Raw genomic sequence first — 27,103 nt, 5'->3', positions numbered from 1 at the left:
TGCCCTTAATTTTCAGTTTATTACCTGACCATAACCTATGGTTAGCAGTTATTCCTGCTAACTCGCCAAAGAGGCACTTTTTAAAGTAATGCCCTCTTATATTTAGCAGCAGGAGAGCAACTGTCCCTCTTCACCTCAGTCTTTTTTCAGTGGTTGGTGTCTCTTCTGTAATTTTTTAGATTGCGAGCCCTTTGGGGACAGTGAGCTATTTGATTTTTATTTTACTATGTGAACCGCTTTGTGAACTACTCTTGTCAAAAAGCAGTAGAGAAATACTCTTAAGAAGTTTTCAAATGGTCACCATTTGTTTCTACCCTGAAGATACACAATGTTTTTCCCATCCTACCTTTCTGAAGTGTCTTGTCACTAGTCTTCTTCTCCCATGTTATCCATGGGGATTCCATTCAATAATGGATAATTATGGATAAGTATGGAATATAATTCCATTAAATAATGGATAATAATGGATAATGAAATCTGTAGGTCTCAGGGCCCTCTAATCCTCTGGCCTCAGGGGAAAACCAGAAGTGACCTTCTAAGGCCTCCCAAAAGCCTTGGAACACATTCTGGAGTTGATGGGAGCATACCTACCATTGCGTCCAGAGGATCCATGTCAGGCCAATCAGCAGGTTTAGGACCCATGGATTATCAAATCTGTGGGTCCCGAATCCTTGGGTAATGCAGGCCCACTGGACAATATCATGCAGTATATGTATATTGGATAACTCTTCTAAACATGTATCAGGTGTTACTATTTATTATTAGGAAAAAAAAATTACATCCCGGCTTTCCCAAGCTGAAGCAAATGCCCATGGCAGCTTACAGAGCTCGTAACAAATGTACAATGCATCATAACAATAAGATAAGAGGGAGGGAATCATAACAAGCCATTAAAACATTAGTTTTAACAATTAAACACTAAAATACTGCTATACCCCAAGCAAAATGAGATCACAGGGTGGGTAGCTGTCACTATATTTTTGCAAATCTTAGAAATTCTAGAATCATGAGAATCTCAGCTTTCATTAAAAAAGAAAAATAGTAAAACCTCTATAAACTTGTACACAATGTATAGTGAAAGCATCTTGACAGATGGACTGTAGCTGATTTTACAGGGCAATGTAGTGGCTTGTAATTCTTGAACACAGGAATTCATCCTTCCCTGTAAAGAGAGACCATTCCAATATGTGGAATATTGTGGCAGATTTTTAATGATATTTCGTGTGCCTGATATGTTTTCTCTCATTGAAGGAATGTCAACATTGGAGGGGGGGGGGAAACGCCCTGTAACAACAAATCCTAGCTCCTACTAAGCTGTTCCAGCCAGCCCCACCTACGCTAATAACAGTTTTCCATTGCAGAATCCAGACAGCTACTTCGCTGCTTAGGTATCCCTTCCTTTTCTCCTTGCACCCTTTTGAACTCTTGTCTTACCTAATGTAAAGGCTTTGTGCTCCAGCTAAATCACTAGTGGCTTCTGTTCTGTTTTCTGTTTCTAGTGTACTATCCTATACTATAAGTATACTATCCTTAGTTTATCCCACAAAGGTCTTTGGTCTCCCAGATTTCCCCAGTGAATCAGTCTTATTGGACCCACAAAATGTCATAGTATCTATATGGACCATCTTTTATTATGCCATTTTGTTTTAAAATGTTGCAAGCTTTGGGCTGTGATATCAGAAAATGTCAGGGATGGAAGTTCAGTGCAAAAGTAACAGATCTTGTTAGATGTTCAGTCACTTGGATGGGTACATTTGATGCTCTTGAGAACAAAGGAAGGTAATATAATTGAATACCCAGCAAAATTTCATTAAGTTCCCCAATGTAACAGAAGTAACCACTTCAGAGAAAGGCATTTCTTTTTACTCTAGTTTTTTCATAAAATTCCTCTTTTGGCTTTGTAATAAATTAATCTTCATAATACACTGAAGACTGTGTAACTGCAAGAGACCCACAGAATAAGAGAGAATACATTAGTTTATATACTTATTTCCATTAGGCTAACTGGTCATTTCAAAATGTAACCTACAGCTTTGTGGGCAGCCAGAAGCACAAGCTGTCCTGTTAGGAAAGCATATAGATAGTTGTACAGTCTGTCTGTATGCCCCAGTGACTTATTTAGCCATGAGTTTTTGGAATATGCAACATACACAACTAGCAGTGAATATAGGTGTAATAACTGCCACTTCCCTTTGAAGAAAAATGCTGAGGTAGACATTAGGGCTGCAAGTTATGTAATGGGTTGGCTTAATTTTAAAAGATGTTCTGATCAAATAAAAAGGTGCTCCTGATTATTGGAGCAATACACATTTGCAATATTTTAAATATAAGTACTTATAAAAACTGCAGCTGGCAAGGCCCAAAGACATGTTATAAGAAGTTATTTCTTCTTATGAGAAAGAAAAACTCTTCTACAATGTTTGCTGCAGCAAACACAGACATGCTTTATTTAAAGAATTTATATCCCACCTTTTTCTCACACATTAGGGGCACCTAAAGCTTTTACAAGATAAAGACACACTGCCAAATAAAAGATCAAAACAATACTAAAACATAAAACAATAAGGGAGATCAAACCCCAATGGATCACACAAAACTATTAATCGCATACATTAAAAGTGCCAGCCCATCATGTCAACAGTTAAATGCCTTCTTGAATTAGAAGGTCTTGATGCCCTGCTGAAAGGCCTCCGAAGAGGGAGCTGTTCTTAATTTCAAGGGGAGGAAATTCCACAGATGAGGAGTCACCACCGAGAAGGCCCTATTTCTAGCTGCCATCTTTCTCGCCTGTGCTGGTGGTGGCACAGTCAGAACGGCCCTCTCTGATGACCTGACAGAACAGGTAGATTATGTGGAAGGAGGCAGTCTCTCGAAAACCCTGGTCCCAAGCAGTAAAGGGCTTTAAAAGTAAAAAAAAAACCTGGCACTTTGAATTGAGCAACAACAAATGTGTAGCCACCGAAGCAGCGGCCTGAATTGAACTGACGAGCCCCCCACAGCTACTGAAACCTGTAGATCGGTGTTTCTCAGATTGCGGGTCAGGACTCACTAGGTGGGTTGTGAGCCCATTTCAGGTGGGTCCCCATTCATTTCAATATTTTATTTTTAATATATTGGACTTGATGTGAGACTGCATTTGGGGATATGTTACAGACCTGTACTTTTAACAAGCTACGAAGTATATTCTTTTAACAATGATAGTAAATGGGACTTACTCCTGGATAAGAGTGGGTAGGATTGCAGTCTGGGATTGTTTAAAAATTCTCCTGCTTGATGATGTCACTGCCAGTCATGACATCACTTCCGGTGGGTCCTGACAGATTCTCATTCTAAAAAGTGGGTCCCAGTGGGAAGAACAACTGCTGTAGATAAACAAATCTGCAGGTCCGGTCCCTAGGAGTTCTGGATGTAATTGGAGATGTTCTCCAGTCACTATTCAGAAGTGTTCTGGGGCCTGCAAAGGCCTCTGCAGGCAACAGAAAGGCCTCCAGATGTGCCACAAAGGCACTTCTAGTTTTCGTAAAAACTGGAAGTGCTTTTTTAGCACTTTCTAAGGCCCACAGAGGCTGCACACGGCCTCTGTGGTCCTCTGAAAGGCTCCTAAAAGCAACTCAGAGAATGACTCCCGTCACATCTGGGAGCTCAGGTCCAGCCTCCCCCATGGGTTCAGAATCCACGGTTAGTTAAAACTGCAGGTCCTGGACTCGCTGACACAGAGGGAGGACCTGTACTGAGTTCTAACAATGTTGCTGCCAAAAGAGATGGAAGCAGTACTTAGTGTTTTAAAAGATGGGGCTAGAATTCAGGCTTATGTAGAAACCTTGCTTATCTGCCCTGGGTGGCAATCCTACACCTTAATTTTGAAGTGAATAAGAACACATAAGAAAATGCCTGCCGGGTCAGGCCAAATGCCCTTCTAGTCTAGCATTCTGTGTCTCCCAGTGACTTGTCCACTAACTCTGGGAAGCCCACAAGCAGGAGAGAAATTATAATAATACAGGTATTTATATACCGCCGTTCTTATTTATGCTTATTTATACAGGTATTTATATACTGCTTTTCTTTGGTCGTCAGATTTCTCCTCAGACTTTAATCCAAGGCGGTTTACATAGCAAGGCTGTTCTAAACCCCCGTAGGGATTTTTACAATTGAATAGTTCTAGTCTTTCATAGAACTCCTCGTTCCACCTGGATTCCTTCCTGGTCTGGCCTCTCTCTGGCCCTTCACCTCCTCGCTTCACTTGACGGCAACTCCTCTCTGCCACCGAGGGTCAGCTCATCAGTATATCAGCATGTCGTCAGTTCTCGGGTACTTCTGGTTGTTTCGAACTGGCAGCCTCAGATCTTCATACATACAAGGCCGCAGCTCTACCAACTGAGCCAGAGGCATACTTTTCTCCAGTATTCCCTGTAAGGCAGGAAAAAGGCAGGCAGTTGCCTTGGTTGCTATGCTTGGCTGAGTATGGTGAGAGCAAAGTTCAACTGAATGTTGGGGAGAACAGGATGAGGGCAGAACAAAGCTGTGGCAATGTGTCCAGGGCCTTCAGACTTTGTCCCAGCATGGGTTGAAGTAGATCTGCAGTGCCATGAGATTCTTGGCATCACAAGTAAAGGTGAAAAGTTTTCTTGTCTCTTGCTGCTGGCCATGTGTTATCTTTTCCTCTTCTCAACTTCTTCTTGACTATCCCTTTTAGTGCAAAGCAATTATTCCCTGGCACCTGTTTTTGTTTTTATCCCCTTTGGATCACAAACGTTTACTCTTTGCAATGGCCAGGTATCCTTAAAGGAGGAGTTAAGACCCAAAGGGCACAATTCTAATGAACTTTCCAGCACTGAGGTAAGGGCAATGCAACTCTGAGGTAAGGGAACAAACATTCCCTTACCTTGAGGAGGCCTCTGTGACTGCCCCCCAACTGCAGGATGCAGCATGCCCCACTGGTACAGCTATGCCAGTGCTGCAAGTTGGTTAGGATTGCGTCCCAAGTTACCTTTCAGGCAGGTAAAAGTTTCTCCTTAGTCTTCAGTCCTTCTGCTGTCTTGTCTGACAAGTATAAAGAAACAATTAGCTAGGGACCAACTCCCCTCTTCCCCCTCTTTCTCAGAGAGATGCTCTGGGCTGGCTTATTGCATCATGCACTGCTTTTACATCAGCCTTGGAAAGTGTGGCCCTAGGACTTCAGTGCAGAGCAGTGGGTTTGTGTAGGCATTTCAGCTTTGTATAATTGGCAGGTTTTAGTCACCTCAACAACATGAGATGCCTTTTATACCCAGCCCTCAGCTCTGATATAATCTGTGGGATGTGGCGTATGTAGATTAATCCTAGATGTAGGAAGCCTTTGTGCAATCACCTTTTGCACAATATGTTTACCTGATATTCACGATACCAATATAGCATTGTGGAGAGTCTCTCCGCATACCTGAATATTTTCTATCTGCTCTCAGGGCATAACTAGTGTATTAAGAATTGAGAATGATGCTGCTGGTGCATTGTGGCTGATGTTGTTGGGACTGGACTTGAATTGTGAGAGAGGAGTCCCAACACCCCATTCACAGGTAACTTTAACACACTGGGATTCCATAACAAAAGGATAGAGGATGCATAGGCTTGAAGTGGTAGTAGAAGAATTGGCACAATGAGGAACTGAAATTTTGATTTTTATCTAAGCTGCCTCAAGCTGTGGAGAGGTGGGGTAAAAATGTTGTAGGTTATAGCAAATCAGGACTGTGTATGGCCATGTCAGAGTGATTTGTAAGGGCAATGTAGCTTAGATCCGTGGTTCTCACACAATTGGCACTGGGACCCACTTTTTAGAATGAGCATCTGTCAGGACATGTCAGGATGTCATGACCGGAAGTGACATCATCAAGCAGGAAAATTTTTAACCATCCTAGGCTGCAATCCTACCCACACTTACCCAGTAGCAAGTACCATTTACTATCAATGTTAAAAGAATATACATATGGGCCTGTTAAAAGTACAGATCTGTAACATTTCCCCAAATGCAGTCACATACCATGGGAGCATCAAGTCTAATATACGTATTAAAAATAAAATAATGAAATGATGGGGACCCACCTGAAATTGGCTCGTGACCCACCCAGTGGGTCCCGACCCACAATTTGAGAAACACTAGTTTAGATTAAACATTGGAGAACCTCTCCCATAATGGTAACAAAAACTGTGTTCTTCTTGCCAAGTGAGACTACTGCAGACAGGCTTCTCCTACAGTTTGAATGACGTCATTCTGTTTTTAAAAAGGAGACAGATGGCAAAATTCAGTACATCCCTTCTCGGCAATGTCCCACTGTGTTCAGCATAGGACTGCAGCCAGAGTTCCTCGTTCACACTGTATTATTGTCTCCTTTCCTGCTGTAGTTTCTGCTGATCAAGGGAACAGAGAAATGTGTCAGGTGACAGCTCCGATCTGTGAAATGTAAGATTGGTATCTACCATTTCGTACAGCTTTTGTGGTAAGGGCAGGGAAAGAGGAAGAGAAATAAACTGATGGTATGTCACATGAGAGTGAAGGGTCTGTGAGCGGCAGAGATAATGGAACAGGTGTCCAGAGATTCTGTTATAATGTTACTGAAACTGAATGTGCAATGACATTAAGGAGTGTAAAAGGGAAGACTAGTGTGTGCCACTTCAGGAAGATTAGGTGTGTCTTGTAGAGATGTTTGACTCATTGTGAGCTGTAACTATAAGAGAAGCCCTACTGGGTCAGAGCAAAGGCCCATTTAGTCTAGCATATGATTTCTTCTCTGCAACTGATATTCAGAGGCATATAGTTGGCGCACTTTTTACTGTCGTCCTCTGTGAAAATTGCTCATTTATTATTTCTGTCTGCCTCCTATTCTTTAAAACCAGTTACCAGCAGGGTTGGGAAAACCCAGCATAGCTTGATTCGAGTTGAGTCACCACTCCTGCGACTCGACTCGAAAACGAGTCATAACGGGTACTTTCCGAGTCACTGAATCACCCTTTAGTGATTCAAATGGACTTGAGTTGAGTTGCCCATGGACTTGAGTTGAGTTGCCCCTCCCTTTAAAAAAAAAAACCCACCACAGAGAAAACAGGGCTGCTGCCAAGGGCTGTGTGTGTGTCGAAGTTCTCTTTACTCACTCCCCTGATGCCCCTGCCCATCTGTAAACAGGGCAGGAGGGTTGTAGGGACTGCATGAGAGCCGGGTCAGAAGCAGTGAGAAGCAGGAGGGTCACAAGCAGTAGCTGGAAGGCTTACCAGGTTGACCCAATCCTTTGCAGCCCTACTCAGAAGTAGTCCCACTGCAGCCAGTCTTCCCTGTGAGGCTTCCCTCTCCCCACCAGCCACAGTGGAAAATGTGATCGCTATGAATTCCCTCTCCCATCCCTGCCTCCTCTCCCATCCCTGGGCTTCTGCAGCCAATCATAAGGCAAGAACCCCCCTTGGCTCCTCCTCCTGCTCTCCCTCAGCCGATGAAAATATCAGAATGCCCAACCTTCATCTAATGATCATCCATTCCTTCCTTCCTATCAGAGAAGGGAGAAGAGAGCCCAATCCCACCCAGAGCCCAATTCATTGCAAACATTAACCCTTTCCTGCCTCCCAGCTGGAACTTTCCTGCTGCTCACCCAGTCAGAATTATGGTCCCATGAGATTTTTCATGCCGCTCACCCAGAGATAGGCAGACTTGAGTCAGCATGCGTAGGAACAAGTGCCAAGTCACCCCAAATCATGCACTTTTGTGACTCGAGTCTGAGTCACTGACTCGAGTTCCCAACCCTGGTTACCAGTCCGTAAAAGGACCTGTCTTCTTCTTCCATGACTACTAAGTTAACTCAAGAACCTTTGGTCTTTATCAAAACACTATTGCCTGTTGTGCTTTCTGATTTCACAAGTGCTGTTGCCGTACCTGGCTTTTCTCTGTTTTTTCACTCCATGGTGTTGCTACTGGGATGCTGCTATACAGCCTTGCTTTCTTCTGGAGCCACCACAGTAGCTGTCAGTCAGGAACCGAGGCATTTCTCACAACTTCTGACATCTCCTTGAAACATCTGGATTAGCATGAACACTCCTGTTCCAACTTGCAATACACCTAGATAATATCAATATAATACGAAGAAATCTATTCTGTCCTCCCTGAATATTGCTGTGGAAAGTGCAGGAGGTAGACAATAGGACCAGCAAGTTTTAGTCGCCTTTTATTTTGTAGTAATGAAAGAGAAGACTTTAAGAGAGACTACATGAGCAGCCCCACCCCATAAATTGAGGCCCTCAATGGAGCTACTGCTTTGGGTCTCACAACCAGTAAGTCTAGAAATATGGTGACAAGAAAGAGCTTTTTGTGTGGCAGTTCCCTTGTTGCTGAATTCCATGTTCAAAGAGGTCCACCTAGCAATCACCTGTCTTGTTCTTGCAAGTCATCTAAAAACATGTTTGTTGGAAGGCATCTGACAATCTTGTCTGAATTGTGGTTTTTTTAATCCTGTTGTGATGATCTTGCAGTATGTTTGTTGGACTGACTTTATGTGTTTTGGTTATGGTTTTTATGCTGATTTTAATTATATATGTAATTTTATATGCTACCTTGAGGGATTATTTGCTGCTGGAAATTTGGGCAAAAAATAAATGACTAACTGAAAGCTGGTCTGTAGTGCACAAAGTAGAAAAATTGAGGTACTGGCTTCATGGCTTCTGATATGTTTGTAAATAAGTCTTTCTAGCACCATGATTCCCAACATTTAGGAGCAAATGGACCCACTGAGGCAAAAATTGGAATTATCATGGACCACATGCAACCCCCTTCCCTCCCCCCACAAAAAGTTAAATTTAGTCATCAATGGGGGAGCACTCAGCAAGACACTGGAAGTGCTGGCTGACACCCTTTCTGGTGGTCCATGGGGGAGCACTCGCTCAGCGAGATGCTGGAAGTTATTGAAGATGAATCTCTCCCCCTCCAAGACCTTGCAAACCACTTCTCAGGGTCTCATGGATCACCTGTGGTCTGCAGGGCATGTGTTAGGAACCACTGTTTTAGCACAAATGATCTGCTATCTCAGTATCATTGACTACCTTGGCTTCAAATGTGTATTACACTGGCTCCCCATCTTGTCCAGCTGGTGAATGGCTGTATCAGCATTTTCACGCAGGCACAGTATGTCGTTTCTGGTGCATTCATGTAGGCACAATAGTGGTGGACTGGCAAGAGCCAGCTGTTTCAAGCTCAGCAGACCTGAGCTCCCCATTGCACCGGGATTGCTGTGGCCCTGCAACTGCTGCCACATCCTATGCGCAACAGGGCAGTCGCTGGCAGCTCTTCAGGGGAAGGGGACTTTTGTCCCCTTTCCTCAGGTAAGAGAAGTAGCCACACAATGTGACTACTTGATTCTGCGGTAGCCCTTGGGCTGCATTAGAATCAAGAGCCTCCGTGTTGGGCCTCATGATCTTACATGGTGGATGTGGTGGAGCAGAGCTCCACCAGTCCCACATCCCTCTGGCCCTGCTCCATCCCCCTGGCATGCCTTCGCCCTCCCTCGTCCTGGAATGACTCCTCCCTTCCTGCCCCTACCTGCCTCTCCACAACCTGGCAGTCAGCACAACAGCTGAGCAGTATAGCCCTGGCAGTAGCCCAGCACTAGCTGGCACTGAGCTACCTCTGGTACTGGGCTGGTGTTGAGGGTCATGAACGTGCTTTACAGCATGTTTTCAACACTGACTGCCAGCAGAGCACAGGATTGGGCTCTATGTCCCCAACTTATTTACCAGTTCTGTTCCAAAGGTCTGTAGGAACATAGTATTTCCTAAGTATCTCAATGTGCACTTACAATAGTCATCTCCTCAAATGTGATAATATGAGATTCAATTTCTTTTAATTGAATAGTTCTAGAAGACCTGAAGACAACCTCCTTTCTATATGGTTTCCTGTGGGGTTTAAAAACACCTTCCTTTTGTTTGGCTTTTGAGGAGGGATGATGTCCGTTTAAAAATTGTGTATCGATTTCTCTGTGAGGCTTTCATGGTTTAATCCTTGCTGTATTAGATGTTATCTGCTCTGTATATCAGTTGTGTTTGTTGTATTTTATTACTGTTATTTTATATTTTATTATTATTAATTATTATTATTAACAGTATTTATATACTGCTTTTCAACTAAAAGTTCACAAAGCGGTTTACAGAGAGAAATCAAATAACTAAATGGCTCCCTGTCCCAAAAGGGCTCACAATCTGAAAAGATGCCAAGGAATACCAGCAGACAGCCACTAGAACAGACACTTCTCCCCCGGCTAAAAAAGGAGCACCCACTTGAAAAAGTGCCTCTTACCCAACTTTATTGGGTTATTACATTATTACATCAACTATACAGTGTTTTGAGCTTTAGAAAAGTAGTTTCTAAATTTTTGAAATATTTAAGCAACTTAAACTTGTTTCATGAAATTAGTAGAAGTTTACTTCTACTTCCAAGAAGTTTACTTCTCGGTTGTACAAGAGAGTCCCTGTATCTGCAGATCCCATATCCGCGGATTCACTTAACCACAGATCGGGTCTGTAGGGCCCCCTCATGCATGCCCCCATGCATGCCCCCCTCTGGAGTTGGGGAGCTCTGCTTTCCTCGTCTCCTCTGCCGGGCTCAGGCTGAGCCTTACAGTTGTTGTTGTTTTTTGTTTTTTTTAAAAGCAACTTCCAGTTTTTTCATAAAACTGGAAGTGACGTTTTAAATACCTTATAAGGCATTAACCCGATCAACGGATGAGTCACTTTTATCTTTACTGTAAGGCTCAGTGTGAGCCCAGCAGAGGCCATGGACAGACATGCGTGGTCTCTGCTGGGCTCAAAGGACCCTTCAGAGGCAAGGGGATCAGAGGGTGGAGGGTGTTCCCTGGTATCCACAGTTTCAGTTAACCATGAGGGGGTTCTGGAACATGGGGGGTTCTGGAATGGATACCAGGGCATGCCTGTACTTGTAAATGGATTTACTTGTGACAATTTATGCCTGTACAGGCACAACTGTAAGCCTGCAAGGAGAACCTGTTTTATTTTTAGCTTTTGCACAGTGCCTAGCAATTTCAGGTGCTTTGTAAATAATAATAGGATTGAGATTAAAGTTGCTCAAGGGTGCCTGTAGTAGACAGATTAAATTTATTTCCTAGAGGCATGATTACTTTCTGCTCTGGGCCTGCTCGTGTTTTGCCAGAGGACTTCAATACAATACAATACAATACAAATATTGTATGTTGTTGCTTGCCCTATGATTGGATACACTGCAAATACAAGAAATAAGCATTGGGAAATATTTCATATGTTGGCATTAAGCTTTCTGAAATGTATGTATTCTTCCTAAAGAAGATACTAATCCTATTTTGTATTTGCAGGCAGCGTTGCTGTCTTGTCCTTGTGCTTATTTATGTGGGTGTCCTTTAGGAAGTGTTGTGAAAATGCTTCCAGCTTGGTGAAAATCATGGCAGGCCGCTTTAAGTGCTTAGAAGCCCCTGGGCTGGATCCAAGTGATTCCCTCAAAGGCAGAACTATCAATCAATCAATCAATCAATCAACAGTATTTATATACCGCTTTTCAACTAAAAGTTCACAAAGCGGTTTACAGAGAAAAATCAAATAACTAAATGGCTCCCTGTCCCAAAAGGGCTCACAATCTAAAAAGATGCAAATGAATACCAGCAGACAGCCACTAGAACAGACAGTGCTGGGGTGAGGTGGGCCAGTTACTCTCCCCCTGCTAAAAAGAGGAGCACCCACTTGAAAAAGTGCCTCTTACCCAATTAGCAGGGGTTACTATTAATAGTTTAGTAATAGTTACTAAACTATTACTGTGCTTGCAATTAGAGGTAAAAGGTTAAACAAACTTTCAAGAGCTCCTTCTGGCAGGTTGCCCTTCTAGATTCTTTACAAAGCGAATGGGGAAAAAAGTTCTTTTCCTCGTTGTTGACACTGCGTAACCCAAACCTGCAATTAAATCTAAGCAGGAAGAATTTCTGTTGCTTCTGCCCAAAATTATGTCAGCTATGTGATTCTCCTTACACAATCGCTTAATTTTTTCTAAAATTTCATTTAAAAACATTTATACGCCACCTTTTCTAACCTGATGGAAAAGCTCGCTGGCTTAATTGCCAAGAAGACCAAAAGTAACAATCCAACTCAGACATAGCAGCAAATAAACGTTTTGGTCTTAGCCTTTCATTTGTTTGCTTTTTTCTGCTCTGTTGGTGGTTGGCTTGTAAGCTCAACTCCCCTTCAACACACTGCCCTAGGGGGAGCAGTCCTGATCTGGGTGAATCCCTCAAGTTGGGCACCACAATAGAGAGGGCTGCCAATCATGCCTCCCCAGGTGATGGCACCCACAACAGAGCTTCCCTAGGCTATCTAGCAGGATGGACAGATCGGTATGGGCTAAGCTGGATACTGTGGTCAAGGGTATTGAAAATCACTGAGAGGTCCAGCAGAAACACACTCCCATGGTCTACTCACCAACACATCCGGTACTGTCTCTGTCCCAGACCCCAGCCTGAAGCTAGATTATCCCTTTTCAATCAAGAATTGCTGGAGTTGGATTACCACTATGTGCTCAAGCACCTTGCCCAAGAATGGTGAATTGGAGACTGGTCAGTAGTTACCCAACACAGCAGAATCGGGGGAGGGCTTCTTCAAAAGAGACTGTCCTACTGCCATTTAAAGCTGATTAAAACCGTCCCCTCAACTACGAAGTGGTACCCCCCCCCCTCACCCATTCAACCAGTCTGCCTCTGATAGCTTTTATAAGTTGGGAAAAGCAAGGGTCAAAGATACACATGGATGACTGACTTCACACTTCCATGAATCCTGTTCACAACCTTGGGCTGAATCAGCTAAAATGAATCCAGAACCACAGGGCAAGCAGAGTGTATATCTACAGGAACAACCAAACTGGTATCCAAGTTGAAGCAAGCACAAATGATTTTATCCACAAAACTGTCTTGCAAACTGTTCACAGGGAGCTATTAAGGAGTCCACCTGATCCTTCTTTGGGCCTGGCTGTAACACGCTCTGAATCCCACACGAAAACGCCTCAACCATGTGGGTTTAATGGTTGCAGAGAAGTATACTTCCATTTTTGCAACACTTCCATAAAACACCCTAAAATGAGTCCCCCTGCTTTGTCTGACTTCTCACAAGTTTTCTACCATCATCGATATTGCTATCTGTTCTGCTATTTCATCATCCTCAGTTCTCCAGAAAACCAGGGGCTAATCCTGGCTTTGCAGGAGGGTTCAGGAGCAATTGTGTCAAGAACCCTGGCCCTCAATGTATTCCAGAGATCAACCAAGGCCTCGGTAGCATCACCAGCAAGTGGTAGAAAAATCCCCCAGAGTTATCAGGAATCCAGCAGTTCCATAACTCTCCAATGATGAAACTTCCTAATGAGTCAGTCCCGTCCCCCCCACAGATGTCATAAACTGTGGTAGACCCAAACCTTAACAGGCAGTGATCTGTCTGAGCAATGTTAATCACCCCCACTAACTTATCTATAATCTGCCCAGAGGTGAAAACAACTATGTGGAAGCAGATTTTGCTTAAGACAGACCTATAGTTGTCATGGCTATGAAATCCTGAGCTGCACAATTGCTAGAGGCCTCAACATGGAGGTCACTGAACATCAAAGTCCTGAGGGATTCCAACACCATCTTTTGGGACTATCCTGGCCTGTTTAAGCAGGGAGACAGTACATCAACATAAGCCCTATCCTTTCTCAGCTACCCAGCCGCAGATATAGATGCACAAATCCTGCTAACTGCTGGGCAGAGCATGAGGTGGGGGGGATAGATATACCACTACATTCCTCCCCAACCCTGGAGCCTTGGCTTCTACAATACTTGGTAAACTGGAAGACAGAGCTTAGAGATTTCCACACACACACAAAACCAGGTTTCTGTGATGCAAGCCAGCTGGGCCTATTGGTCTTGGAGTAAATCCTGGATGACAATGGTCTTACTGACTCATCTAGCATTATGCAACAACAGCAGCAGCTTCAGGCTAGTGGGACTGCCATTAAGGCCACTTCTCAGCCCCGTTGGCTGGGAGGAGGGCCGGACTTGGAACAGTCTGATTCCTCCTCCTTCCTTTGTACTGGCCCACCCTTGCATCATCATAACTTCCCTTGCCCATCACCATATTAATACAGATGCCCAAACCACTCCCATGGCCCCTACCCTATGGGAAAAATCAGTGCCTGAAGGGGAGAAAGAATTGCACTTGAAACCCAAAGTCCAGAAAACTGTCTTAAGAACCCCACCCAATTCCACACAGAAACAACCTATAGGGTCCAAGAGTAAAAAGACCAACGTGCCACTTTCCTCTCCAAAACTGTTCTTTCACCAGTCCAGAGAAACTCACCACAACCTCTAACTCACTTCCCCACTAGGATGAGTAGTCCCACAAGGAAGAGGGATGGTACCCTTGCCCTCAGTATACCCTGAATGAATCACCTGAAGGGGTAATTTCCTGTGGTAGTGCTGGGTTCCCTTAGCTCAGCCTCCAGGATAATGTTCCTCTCCAACCCAAAAATTGCGTTTAAACTGGAAGTTGGTGAGACTTCCAGAGGTAGGCTCCCCCCTCAGGCTTCCACTGCTGTCTTTGTCTCCTGGCTCTTGCTCACCTGAAGCTGTATACTCTGAGTGGGAGATGACACTCCTCTCTCAGGGAGATGTTCTGGTGCTCTGTGGGGCTGACACTGGTCTTAGAAACAGTGGTGGAAATATCTACTAAAAAACAATACAGTAGGTTGCTAAAGCCACTTTGAGTGGCATAATCAGTGCTTTTTTTTTGTGCCCTCCCCCCACGCTGGAGTATGCCCTAAATACAAATTTTACTACATACAAGGAGTGCAATTGCCTTTATACTGTTCCTGTTCCTCATTGTCCTTTACAGGCCTTCCAATTATGCTTTCAAGCACATCAGAGCTCTTTAGTTCTTGACCTTTTGTGCCATGATCCCCAGACATGCACATGTGCTAAACTTTTTCTTTTCATTTCCATGTATCCTTATTCCTAGTCACTGTCCAGGGTTGGATCCTACTCACCATAGCCTCCCTATACCAGTTGGCAGGGTCGAAATGTTCCAGGCACCTGCTAAAAACGTGATGATTGTAATAACATTTCTGATGTTTTTTTTGCCCTGCCCAGATTGGATGTTTGGGATTTGGAAAGAGAGCTAAGCGTATAAGATTAGAGCACTGCATTGTGTGTTTTAATTATTACTTTTAAAAAGGATAAAAAAATACAAATATACACCCATGTGGGTGGCACCCACACGATTTGTGGCATTTCTTCTTCCAGGACCAAAATGTTCAAATAATTTGAGTTGGAGAATAGAACGCACAGGCAGAGGAAGTGGAAGAAGCCAAAAGGTGTGAGACTGGGGATCGGTGAGCAACAGGGATGTGAGGGAGGAACATGTAGATGCAAAACTGCTGGAAATGATTCGAAACTTTTTCTTGCACTACTGTAGCCTGGGGATCTGTTCCAGTTACCTATTGTGCTGCCACCACTTGGCTACAGTTTCATGCTCTCAGTTTTTTTAAATCAAACTCTTCCTAAGGCATAATAAACAGAGTTCAGTGGGCTAGTCTCCCATCACATGCAGGTCTCCTGAAGTCCTTCAGCCCTGGTCTGCCATTAAGCTTCTTGCTAATCCCAAGTGGACTAGGCTCCTCCCACTTGACCTAGAAGCCCCTGCCCCTGGTTCCAGGCTGAAAGCGCATAAAAGTAGGCCAGGTATGTGGAGATCTGGAATAATCCCTGCTCACGTTCCATGTGAATGGTTATTGCAGGTCACTGTAAAGGACTGCCCCCCAAAATTGTTTCATCTTAAAATATGAAAGCGTTGACTAGGGTCAGCTCTTTCTTTGAGCTTGTATCATTCTGCCTTATGGTGTTCTGCTCTTTATCAGTTCTAATGAATAATAATAGATTATGAACAATAGTTTATCAATAATAATAATAATAATAATAAACTTTATTTCTATCCCGCCCTTCTCCCTAAAGGGACCCAGGGCAGCTTACAACATATTAAAAACAGATTAAAACATAATTTAAATATTAACGATCAATATTAACAATCAATATTAATGATCTATTATTATTTCAGACAGTTTCTTTTGACATGTTAGTCCATCTGTGCCATTATGCTAATTATCCTGTGGAGCAATGAGGCACATAGACTTTAATATTTTCAGGTCAGTTCTTGCAAAGCTTATTTTCTTTCTCCTAAAAACTTTCAAGAAACTTCTTGGTAAGTTTGACTTGGTGATTGTTAAATGTAGTTGTACTGTATATACAGCTGGCCACTACTATAGTTTGCTGATTCTCTGTGGAACACTTCTCTCTCTCTTGTGAGTGTGTGAGAGAGTGAAAGCATTCTAGATTTTTGAAAACGAAGGTTTCGTCTGTGCTCTGCTGGCACTTCACTGAATGAGGAAGGTAGCAGAAGAATATGGCTTAGTTTCTGTATGCTCTGCGTCATTTAAGACACTTGTCAGTCAAGACATGTTTAGGGTTCCCTGAACATGGCAGTGAGTTCTGTTCAGCTTCAGTTCAATACAGAAGCTTCACTTGCATTCAGCATTTGTTGTATTTCTCAGCTAATATTCCTTGTACTCTTGGTGACCGCAATTTAGAAATTACTGCTTAAAATTGACAAACATTTGTTCAAAGAGAATCTCTCAGGTGTATTGAAGGAACCCTTTCCTGGCTGGCATGCTTGAGATTACAGTTGTAAGCAAAGTTGAAAGTACACAGTGGTAGGAAGATTTTTGTTCATCCTCAACTGCACAGTGCCTGGATGAGCAGTGGACCCACAATATGATCCTGTACATACCCCTTTCCCCAGTCTCTTGAAACCATTGAAATGCTCTACCTGTACAATACTGTTTTCATTTCAACTGTTCAGATCTGTTCCCTGCCTTGACTGAAAACTGGGTTGCATCTGGTCTTAAAGGTTATTGTTCTGACCTTTGATCATATGACTGGTAACATTTACTTAGCTTTAGAGTTAAGCAGTGAGGAAGCTTAAGGTTGACTCTGCTTTTAGACTGAAATCTCTGCTTTTAGACTGACAGTGCCACAAATGACCATGGAGCATTTCAGTTTTTGTACAAGGAATGAGAGAAGCTTCTTCAACATACGTGTGCCAAAAACTCAAGCTGGCTGTTCATTAATCTTCAGTGTATTTGCTTGTTGTCTTAGCACTGAAGACCTTAAGGAAGATGAGAATGCTGAAATCTGTAACTTTTGTACTTGAAACAAAAATATTAATCATTGATGAGTATTCCCCCTTTTGCTATCATCATCAAAAGAGACATTTTGTACCCTTGAGAAAGGAGCAGTGGTATAAATAGCAAAACCTTTTGGTTTTTCCTGGCAATACCCATCCTTCTTTAACCTTGTCCATTTAGCCCCAAACTAAGCAATGGGCCTATGTGCTATGCAGAAAAATGGCATCTTGCCTAGGGCTCCAGCTGTGACAGTGTGCAATCCAGGAACATGTTGCTCAGTGCTGACTCAACCCATCTCCTCCCCACGCCCTTGGAGCAACAGAAAATGGTTGTGACAGCAATAGCTTGTATTGGTGCTATTGCAACACTATTATAAATTTATACCAGAAAGTATCCCCTTCATTTCATCACTGGGAAGCATGCTTCTTCGTAGAATTAATTAAAAGCATATGGAGATCCAGGGGAATTGGTTAAGATACAGAACTTAAATACACACCTTAAAAAGTATAAATTTGTTTTGAAGTATATTGGGAGGGGGAGATACTGTGTTTTTATGTTTAATTCATGCTTAGTGTTTTTGTATGAATTTGACCAAACCCCCTAAAGGCATTTGTTTTTTTACTTATATTAACTCCACTTATTTTTAGCAGTGCCACTGAATACCAAAATGCCATGTCCGCCAGTCTTTATTAAAATAACCCACCCACCACAAACGTTGCCCCTTTCAGCCACTCTTCCTCTCCACAAGGCTGTAGTAGTCTCTCTGCCATCATTCCACGCCTCTTAAGATGTATTGAGCTAAAGAACAAAGGGAGATTGCAAAACACATTGTGAGGGTGTAATGCAATTAAACAAGGATGCTCACCATCTGTCCTGGTTTTCATCAGGCTGAAGGAGAAATCATGTGTGCCTGTGAAGAGGAAGGCAGAGTCAGGGCACTCATCCCCTCCCTTCCATACCTAGGCAAGAGAAAATGCTGGTCTTTGGAAGCAGAATGAAAGACCCTCTTGCCCTTTCGTTTGTGGAGAAGGGAACAGGGGAAAAATGCTTGATGGGACAATATAGGCAACAATGCAGAGATTCCTTCTTCACGCAGCTTAGAAAAGTGGCTGCATGTTGAGATCAAGGGCAACAAAAGGGAATAATAATGTGTAAAATGAATTGTCAGATCTAAATAGGGCATTTCCCTGCAGTACCTCCTCAGGGAAGATTTGAATAAGAGAAGCTCTGCAAGGGGACACAGATGCTTCCAGGTTGGACTGTGTCTGCAGGCTCACTCTGTATGAACAGGCAACCCTCCTCCCTTCTCCAGCCAGCAATCCGTTAATAACGTGTGTGTGTGTGTGTGTGTGTGTGTGTGTGTGTTCAGGACCAGATGTGAGATTAGCTGTGCTCCTCATGAATGCAGATGGTTCAGCGGCCTTTCAACTAACGCAACCTCTGACCTCCATTTTGTGAGACTCTGCAATGTTTCAGTCAAGGTGTCTTCCTTAGCCAACTAAGAAAAACAACACCTAATTCTTAACTGAGACCTTTGGCAGAAGTACTCCAGAGCCTCACAAAGTGGAGATCAGAGGGACCACCCCTGGGATTCAGGCGCCTTGGCTCCGTGGACCACCTCTGAAGAAGCTGGAGAAAAGGGTCTCTGCTTGCTTATCATTTTATTACTTGGGTTTTGTTCACTCATTCTGCATGGAACTTGGTCTTCCTCCCCCACCCCCCATCTTGTATTCCTTTTCTTACTGTTTCCTCTCTGAAATATCCTATAAATCAGTGGATCTCACACATTTAGCACCAGGATCCACTTTTTAGAATGAGAATCTGTTGGGACCCACCGGAAGTAATGTCATGACCAGAAGTGACATCGTCAAGCAGGAAAATTTTTAAACAATCCCAGGCTGCAATCCTACCCACTCTTACCCAGGAGTAAATCCCATTTGCTATCATTGTTAAAAGAATATACATAGTAGCTTGTTAAAAGGACAGATCTGTAACATTTCCCCAAATGCAGTCACATACCATAGTAGCATCAAGTCTAATATATTAAAAATAAAATATTGAAATGAATGGGGAACCACCTGAAATTGGCTCCTGACCCACATAGTGGGTCCCGACCCACCATTTGAGAAACACTGCTATAAATTATCCTTCAGGACAGTGCTGGTGGTGCAGAATTATGGACACTGTGCCTCTGACCATCACTTGCAACAGTGGGAAAGGGGTGTGCCTTCATCTCCTGCTTCTGGGCTTCCCAGAGGCAACTGGTGGACCACTATGAGAAATGAGATGCTGAACTAGGTGGACTGATCCAGAAGTCCCGCCTTACATTCTTTTTTTTTTTTTAAATTAACACACACAGACATACAAACATATAACATACATTTAGGAGTGCTAAATACCCTATACCATTACTAATTAATCATACTATATCTCCTAATCTACTTACTCATCTATTTCTACCTCTTATTGATTTACCCATTTATTTATATAATATATTTATATAAATGTATATAATAAATTTTCCCTAATGCCCTATACTATGTTTTCTAAATATTCACTTTCTACCAAGCGTAAACTAACTTCAGTTGCTCATTAATATTAAAACAAAATAATCTAATTACCAAAATTATCACCTCAGCTATTTCAACTCCAATCTAATTCTCCAACCTAATTACACTTTTTTTCTTTGACATAATAACCACATATAAAACAATTCTTCCACACGTTTACATTTCCAGCTATATTTTTTAATACATTCTAAATTCATATTTATCAATTTCATACATATCCTTTTTTTTTCCTTCAAATAAATTTGGGCCATTGTTATTAGCTGAATAAATCCTCCAATTTTCTTTAACCCTCAGATTACCCCTCAGGGTTCTTTTTCTTTCGTACTTTCCATTTTTTCTCCTGTAATATCTTTAATAATTTATCTCTATAACAGAATCTGATAAATCCACACTTTCTTATATAGGGTGTGTTCATTCTTCCAGTTAACTGGGATATATTTTCTCCTTCTTGTTGCAACAAATTTTGTGATTTGTGCACTCCTGTTATTCTGTCCATCTCATCTTTCTTGATCTCCATCAGTGCCTCTTCTTTGTCCTGTTGATCATCCTGTTGATTTTCCTCCTTGTCCGCTTTTTCACTCCCTTGTTTATCTTCTGCTTGTTTCTTCACATCTTCCAATTGTTCCTTACAGACATCTATCTGTTGGGAAAGAGTCTCCAGACTGGCTTGAATCTGCAAGGACCAATTCAGCTGTTGTCGCTCCGTAACAAGCAATCTCTCCGTATTAATCAAGATTTTCTGTATCCACATTTCTGGAACAGAGTCCATTTTGCAATTTCTCTCTAGTCCACTAGATGTCCACAACATATTATTCTCCTCACTTCCACCATGTCATTACTACTCTGCCATCTGCATTCCTTACATATCTCTTGCAGATAACAGTCCAGTACGGTTAACGGAAAGAAAAACAAAACAGTCTCACCGTCTATGGTGCAGAGAAAACAAAGCTCTTTCAAATCTAATGATAATTATATTTATATCCAATTATGTCCAAGAATAATTCTGGGTTTTAGTTCACACCCAAGTTATAGTTGTAATTATAATCCACCACCAGTTTATTCCATGACAGAGAAAAAGAGCACTTTCAACCTCCTTAAAAAGTCTCTCTTAACGCCTTCAGTATATCCAGGGCTTTTAGCCAAATCAGTCAATCAGAGCCAGGGACAATATTAACACTTGCTTATCTTAAATTTCCAGCTTAAACTTTACACCTCACGCTTTTTTCTCTCTCTCCATATGGCATCTCAGCACAGAGCCAGCAGCTTGACTGCAGATCACTGCACCTCCCCCAATACTGTCACAAACGGTTAGGTTCCTCTGAGAAGAAAGCCCTCCCCCCCAAGTCGGGTTTTCAGTTTCCCAGATACCTGCACCGATGAAGATCCTGTCTCTCCTAACAAAGATCTTCAGGTCCTCTTCAGACCTGCAGTATTTGGGGGAAAGCTGTCTTCCAGGAGCTCCTGGGGACATGCCTGGTTGTCCACTGTTGGCTCCTCCTCCTTACATTCTTATGGGACTCTTGGTTTGCAGCTGTAAGAAATGTCACTGCCATGGCTCTCATAACTTTCCTCAAAATTACTGCTAATGTATTTGCTTCAACAAGACCCTTCACATTTTGCTTGAAACTTCATTTTACATTTGATTGCTACTGTAGTGGGAATGTTACTTTGAATCTCATTTTAGCAGGTGCAGTGGGTGTCTGGGGGAAGGGAGATAAAAACATTTAATCCTAGGTCACTGGCTCCAGTCTAGCTTCTGTTTAGATACTGAACAGAAATTGTTTGCACCAAAGGAGTTACAGCTGTAAAATATTTTCCTCCATACTTAAGTGAGAGTATTCTTTTCTGCAGGGTTTGACCCTTTGATATATTTCTTGGCTGATGCTGCTTTGCTCACAAAAACATTTTCAGAATACATGGACGAGGAAAAATATATAGTTTTTATAGTGTATGAAAACATTTTTATGTATGAAAATTACTTGTTTACTTTTTAGAGAGAGGGGGTCAGATAGGGAAGAGACACCTTACCATCCAAATGTATCTTATCAGTTGAAATATTCTACTGCTCAGTGGCCTACAATGTTTCTGAGCAGTCTGCATCTTTTTAAGCAGAGATGAGTTGCTTGTTCATTTCCAATGTTCTCTGCCCTCTTTCTTGCTGCTCCATTTTGGGATATGTATCCTCTAAGCTAGGCTTTGATTTCTAAAGCTCTTCTGTTGTGGAAGCAAGATGCTTATGAGAAATTTTGCCTGGGTTCCATGGTAGTCCTTTGGAATTGGTCTGTGGGCAATAATTGATGGTCAACTGCGAAGTTTTCAGTAAAGAAGCTGAAACAGTCTTAGTCACATGTAAAGGGCTTGATGTCTGCCACATGAGAATCTGATTCCAATAGACCAGGTGGTGCCACAGGTAGTTCTAGCAATGATTCCATACAAGTGTCCTGGCTCAGGATTACCCTTTAGGCCTAACTCATCTATTTCAAAGATTTATATACCACCTTTCCTATGTTTAAGGTGGTGTCTGTGCTCAACATAATTATGAGACAGGGTTGCTGCTACCTGGTGGTCAGATCTCATGCTGCTTCATTAACGTTTGAACACATGCAAGATGGATGGACCATATATGGATATTTCCCATATCAGTACAGCTAGTTTCAAATATTACCAAACCACTATGGGCTCCAAATATAACTAGCATGCTACACTGATAACACTACAATTGATCTTCAGTGTCCTATTGCTGAAGTGGAAGGCTGGTCTTTAACAAACAAATGCCTTGTGCTTTCTTCTGGCTTTGGATGACCTCCACCTCTACAGAAAGGTATAGTCACCTTTTGTAGTGCTGCAGGGTCTAAGGCTTCAGAAGCTTTCAAGAGGAGCCTCGGATGTCGCATTATAGTCCCAGGCAACCTGCAAAATATCAACCTATGGAAACAGCTGTCCAAGTTGGCCTGCAGCCAACCTCTTGTAATTGTCAGAATCCTAAAATAAATGAAGTGCTACATAGATCAGATGCATTAGATGGACTTTTCACCTTGTCATTTGTTTCCTCTGAATGTCACAGTACTATTTCATTCAGTTCTGTACTGCGTCTGCCACTTTGTTTCACCTTCTGTTCCTTTGACCCAGTTTGCTTTCAGTTTCCTTCTATGACCTTAGCAACAGCTAGAGTGCAAAGATAAGATGGCTGTGCTTTTTAATCTATGCACTGTTTCTACCTTTAAAATACAAGGACTACTATCTTTGTTCATCCCATTAGCCGAAATTGAGGTTTTCAGAATGAGAGCATGAAAGAATGACTTCCCTTTCTCTGAAGGCTTGGTCTCTTGTTAATCTTAAGGTAGAATCTTGACCATTGTCAGCACCAGGTTGCTGGCGTCCCTGAGGCAAAGTCCTGCTTTCTCCCTCCTACCCAAGCTAACTCCATGCATCTCTCTTTGAAACATGTTGAAGGGATACCATCCGTTGTGAGATCTGTGGTTTTACAGCAATGTCAAAACAATGTTGTGGCATTGAAAGGCCTTAACTATAGGGCATGGCTTGCCAATCATTCACAGCTTGATGACCCTTAGGATCTGCTGTTTTTTGTAACTTTTCTGTCTTAAGCAGGTTGAGTTCCTTCTGAGGGTGCAACTTGTTCTGTTCATGTTGCTCAGTAATAATGACAAATGATATGCTGTTTAAGGGGAAGTGTGGAGTAAACACGGTAAAGGTGCAAAATTAAATGCAGGCAGGCATAGCTGGGTGCACAAGATGAACAAGGCAGACTAAGAATCTGGGGCGGGGGAGGGACAGCTCTGGGACTGGGGCAGGGAGAGAAAGGACTCTTGGTTCCTTTCTCACCTACCCTGTTCAGATGCTTGCCTAAACAATTACAAATTCTACTTATTTGGACAGTGAAGGTTACCAATATTGGGAGTAGTCTCTTTCTCTGCCTCTTTCCCATCTGCTACCACCCAATTAATTCTTGTTCTGGTTAGTTTCACCTAAAATACTGCGAAGGAGTTTTCTCTCCTTTTCATCACCAATAAATAACCTTTCCTCTGGTTTGTTTAAAGGTGATTATCTTGGTGGATTACCAATGTGTAACTCAGGTTGATGAATAGGAGAAAGGAGTATTGGACCTCTGTGAGTAGAAAGGAGGCCATGTACTGACAATGTTTTTCTTCCATCTCTACCATTTGTTTCTTTCTCCCTCACATTGCAAAAAATGCAAAGAACCTGGGGAAAGGGAAGAGCAGGCCAAATGCCCTTGCCCAGAAATATTCTGGTCACCAATCTTCCTGTTTGAATCTGCTTTTTGTATTCGGATGCATGCGAGAGTTTCTTACATAGCCATTGCCTTCAATAGGCAGAACTGGGCGGGTGACTCTTGGTGCAGGGTATGGTCATGTGATTCTTCTTTTATCAGATGCCACTTTGTTCTTTTACAGAAACAGGATGATGACGATGCTGATGATGACCTGGAGATTGCCATTGATAACACGGCTTTCATGGATGAATTCTTTGCAGAGGTAAGGAGCAGAGGTAGAAACAGTAATCCTGAAGTTAAAGCTTAGCTTAATATCTGCAGAGTAGTTATGTGCCAAATTAAGAGTGTCAAACATAAGGCCAGCAGGCCAGATATTCACAGAAAACCTTCTCTGGTTGTTTTTCTTTGGGGGAGTAGGTAGCATTCCTTTTGTGCCTTTCACAGCTAAATTTCACTTATCTTCTATGATGGTTGGGAGTGTACACATTCCAGCTGGCCAGTCAACTGAGCTGATGCTTATTGCCTTTCCACACTGCATGGACCATTTTATTTCCCACAAGTGTTCTAAGGTAAGACTATCTTACCCTGAACTAGTTCTAACTGCATGTAGTTACTAATGTCTAGGGGTGAGGTAGGGGAGGGGATGAAAATGGTCATCTGAATATAGGTGTCCTTCATTTGCAGTACATTACTTCCAACAAGGTACTTTAGAACCTCAAAGACTAAGAGATCTATTGTTGCATAAACTTTTGTGGATTCCAGTCCACTTTGAAAGATGCATCTGATTAGTTTTTAAGTTCTCACAAGTTGGTTTTGCAGCTACAGACTAACAGAACCTAACTTTCTGAAGGTGATTGCTTCCAATGTGCATTCAGACATGGATCTCTGTTCAGTTCCAATTAATCAACTAAACATGATTTGGTCAGGGTGAGGGAGTATCAGGTCAGTTATCTTTGTAACTGGAACATGTTCCCTCTTCTCCCCTGGCTCTGCCCCTTAGCAAACAGGCTTTGTTGAATCTTTTTGCAAAATAATTCCTGTGAGGGGTGCCCTGAAAAAGGGGGGGGGGTCTCAGGGCATCACCTGGCGGGGTGTCAAGGGTCGGCTGGATGGTCTCATGGGACCTCTGGGTGGGGTGTCCACCTCCCTGGGGTTCCTTGCAGGGGAAGCCTCAGACCAAGCCAGGGGGAGGGGGTTCATGACACCCTTGTCCTCCTCCCTGGAGGCAGGACCTGAGGCCCTTGGTCTTCAGGCAGGGGCTCCAGCCTCCTGCCTTCCCTCTCCAGAACTGTCTGTCATCACAGGCCTCCCTGCTTTTATCCTCCCCAGCCACACCCTCGGCTCCTCCCCTTCCTCCCTCTCTAGGCTTAAAGGGGTCCTGACCCTGGCCTGCTTCCCTCCTCTTTGGTGGTTAGTGGTGACCCGGCCTTGCTCACTGCTCAGGTCAGGTGAGCCCTGGGGGGACGGTCTCTCCCATCTAGCTGCTCTATGTCTTACCTGGTCAGCTGGAGAGGTGGTGGTGGCTCTATGGCCAGGCAGTTCTGCCCCTGGCCTGCAGCCAGGTAAGGCAGGGGTCGGCAAGGGCTCGACCCCTGACAATTCCTAACTTCTGGAAGGGTATGTGTTTGTGCATGCACAGTTTTGCAGACACAAACCTATTTGTGGAAAGTGTTCCCTGCCTCGATTTGATGCTTCCTCAGCAGTCTGGACAACTTCCAACTAGCAAATGGAAATAACATTCTCCTGTCTCTATGTTAATGATACAGTATTTGGTTATTATGGCGACGAGAGCTATTTTAAGAGCAGCGTACCATTTGTATACACTGGTGTAAGAGTTAATGTCAGATCCCTATTTGAAGTCTGACTTTCTGGGGAATTGGCTCTGGTACAAAAAGATTGCTCTAAGGCAGAGCTGGCCCAGACATGAGGCTGACTGAAGAGGCCAATTTTAATGGTGGGCTGGAGGAAGCAGTGAATTGACCTCAGGAATTGAAATTCCCTGTATTTAAGTTCTTTGCCTCTTTTTTTTCTCCTCCCAGTAGTGCTTGCAGGCTTGTTTTTCTGGCGAGTTTTTAAACGGACAGCACACATTTTACCATTGTTGTGCCTGTTTTCTATGTCCTCTGAGCTTTTAAAGGGACATAAGTATTTATAGTATTACAGTACTGTACAATACTTTAGCATTTGTTGTGGTTTGGCTTTATGTGTCATCATTAACTGGAGTAACAGGGAGAGTGGCTTTGTGTTTTCTCCTCCCTGGATTGGCTGTCTTTAGGCACTTGATGACACTTTTCCTGGATCCTCTTCCTCCTCCTCATCCACTGCCTAGTCTCTGAAGATATACTTTTTCACAAAGTCCTTTATTTTATGTGAACATATTTACAAAAGTTTTTCTTTTATGTAAAAATGTTTTTTAAATGCTCAAATAGTATTCATAGAAAATTCTGCCCAAGGTCACAAAAATCATTACTGGTTCAAAATGGGTGTAGGTGGTGTGTTATGGGTGTAACACATGGTTACAGGAGGTATACAGTGGGTCCTCTGTATCTGCATTTGGAACCCACACATTTGACCCACTGCAGGTTCTGAACCCTCTTCTGGAGGGCCTACAGAGGACCTCCGGATATGACCTGAAGTACCTTTCAGCAATGTCCAGAGGTGTTCTGAAGCGTGGGGAGGTCTTGCAAGTGTTCCCCGCACCTTAGAAAGCCTCTGAGATGCACTTCCAGTTTGCTGAGAAACCGGAAATTCTTCTTGGAGGCCTTCTGAGGTGTGGGGATGCTGCGCATGGCCTCCCCACACCTCAGAACACCTCTGGAAGCTACCAGAAGGCACTTCCGATCGTGTCTGGAGGTCCTCTATGGGTCTACCTGCAGATCTCAGAATCAATGAGTTCGATATCTACAGAGGTCTGGGAATGCATCCACCCCAGATACTGAGTTCCAACCTTTACACTTGTTGCTTGTAATTCCTTCCTAATTCATTCCTGAAAACCGCCCATATAGCGAAAATTGGGATGCATATAATGATTATATTAAATTT

At 42.9% G+C, this 27,103-nt stretch overlaps 1 protein-coding gene across 2 annotated transcripts in view; it reads left to right on the top strand.

Annotated features, from left to right (window-relative positions):
* Window positions 1-27,103, top strand: part of STX3 (syntaxin 3) — a 52,922-nt gene that overhangs the window by 10,879 nt on the left and 14,940 nt on the right. For both annotated transcript variants that reach the window (XR_010793512.1, XM_066611337.1), the window contains exon 2: window positions 24,243-24,323. Coding sequence is in view for 1 of the 2 variants with exons in the window: in XM_066611337.1 (XP_066467434.1) it covers window positions 24,243-24,323 (81 nt within the window). In the remaining variant the exon portion in view is untranslated. The remainder of the gene's footprint in view (window positions 1-24,242; window positions 24,324-27,103) is intronic.

The sequence above is a fragment of the Tiliqua scincoides genome, chromosome 1 (genome assembly GCF_035046505.1).
Source record: "Tiliqua scincoides isolate rTilSci1 chromosome 1, rTilSci1.hap2, whole genome shotgun sequence".
In the NCBI taxonomy this organism is placed as follows: Eukaryota; Metazoa; Chordata; class Lepidosauria; order Squamata; family Scincidae; genus Tiliqua; species Tiliqua scincoides.
This window is presented reverse-complemented; position numbering and strand designations above follow the sequence as displayed.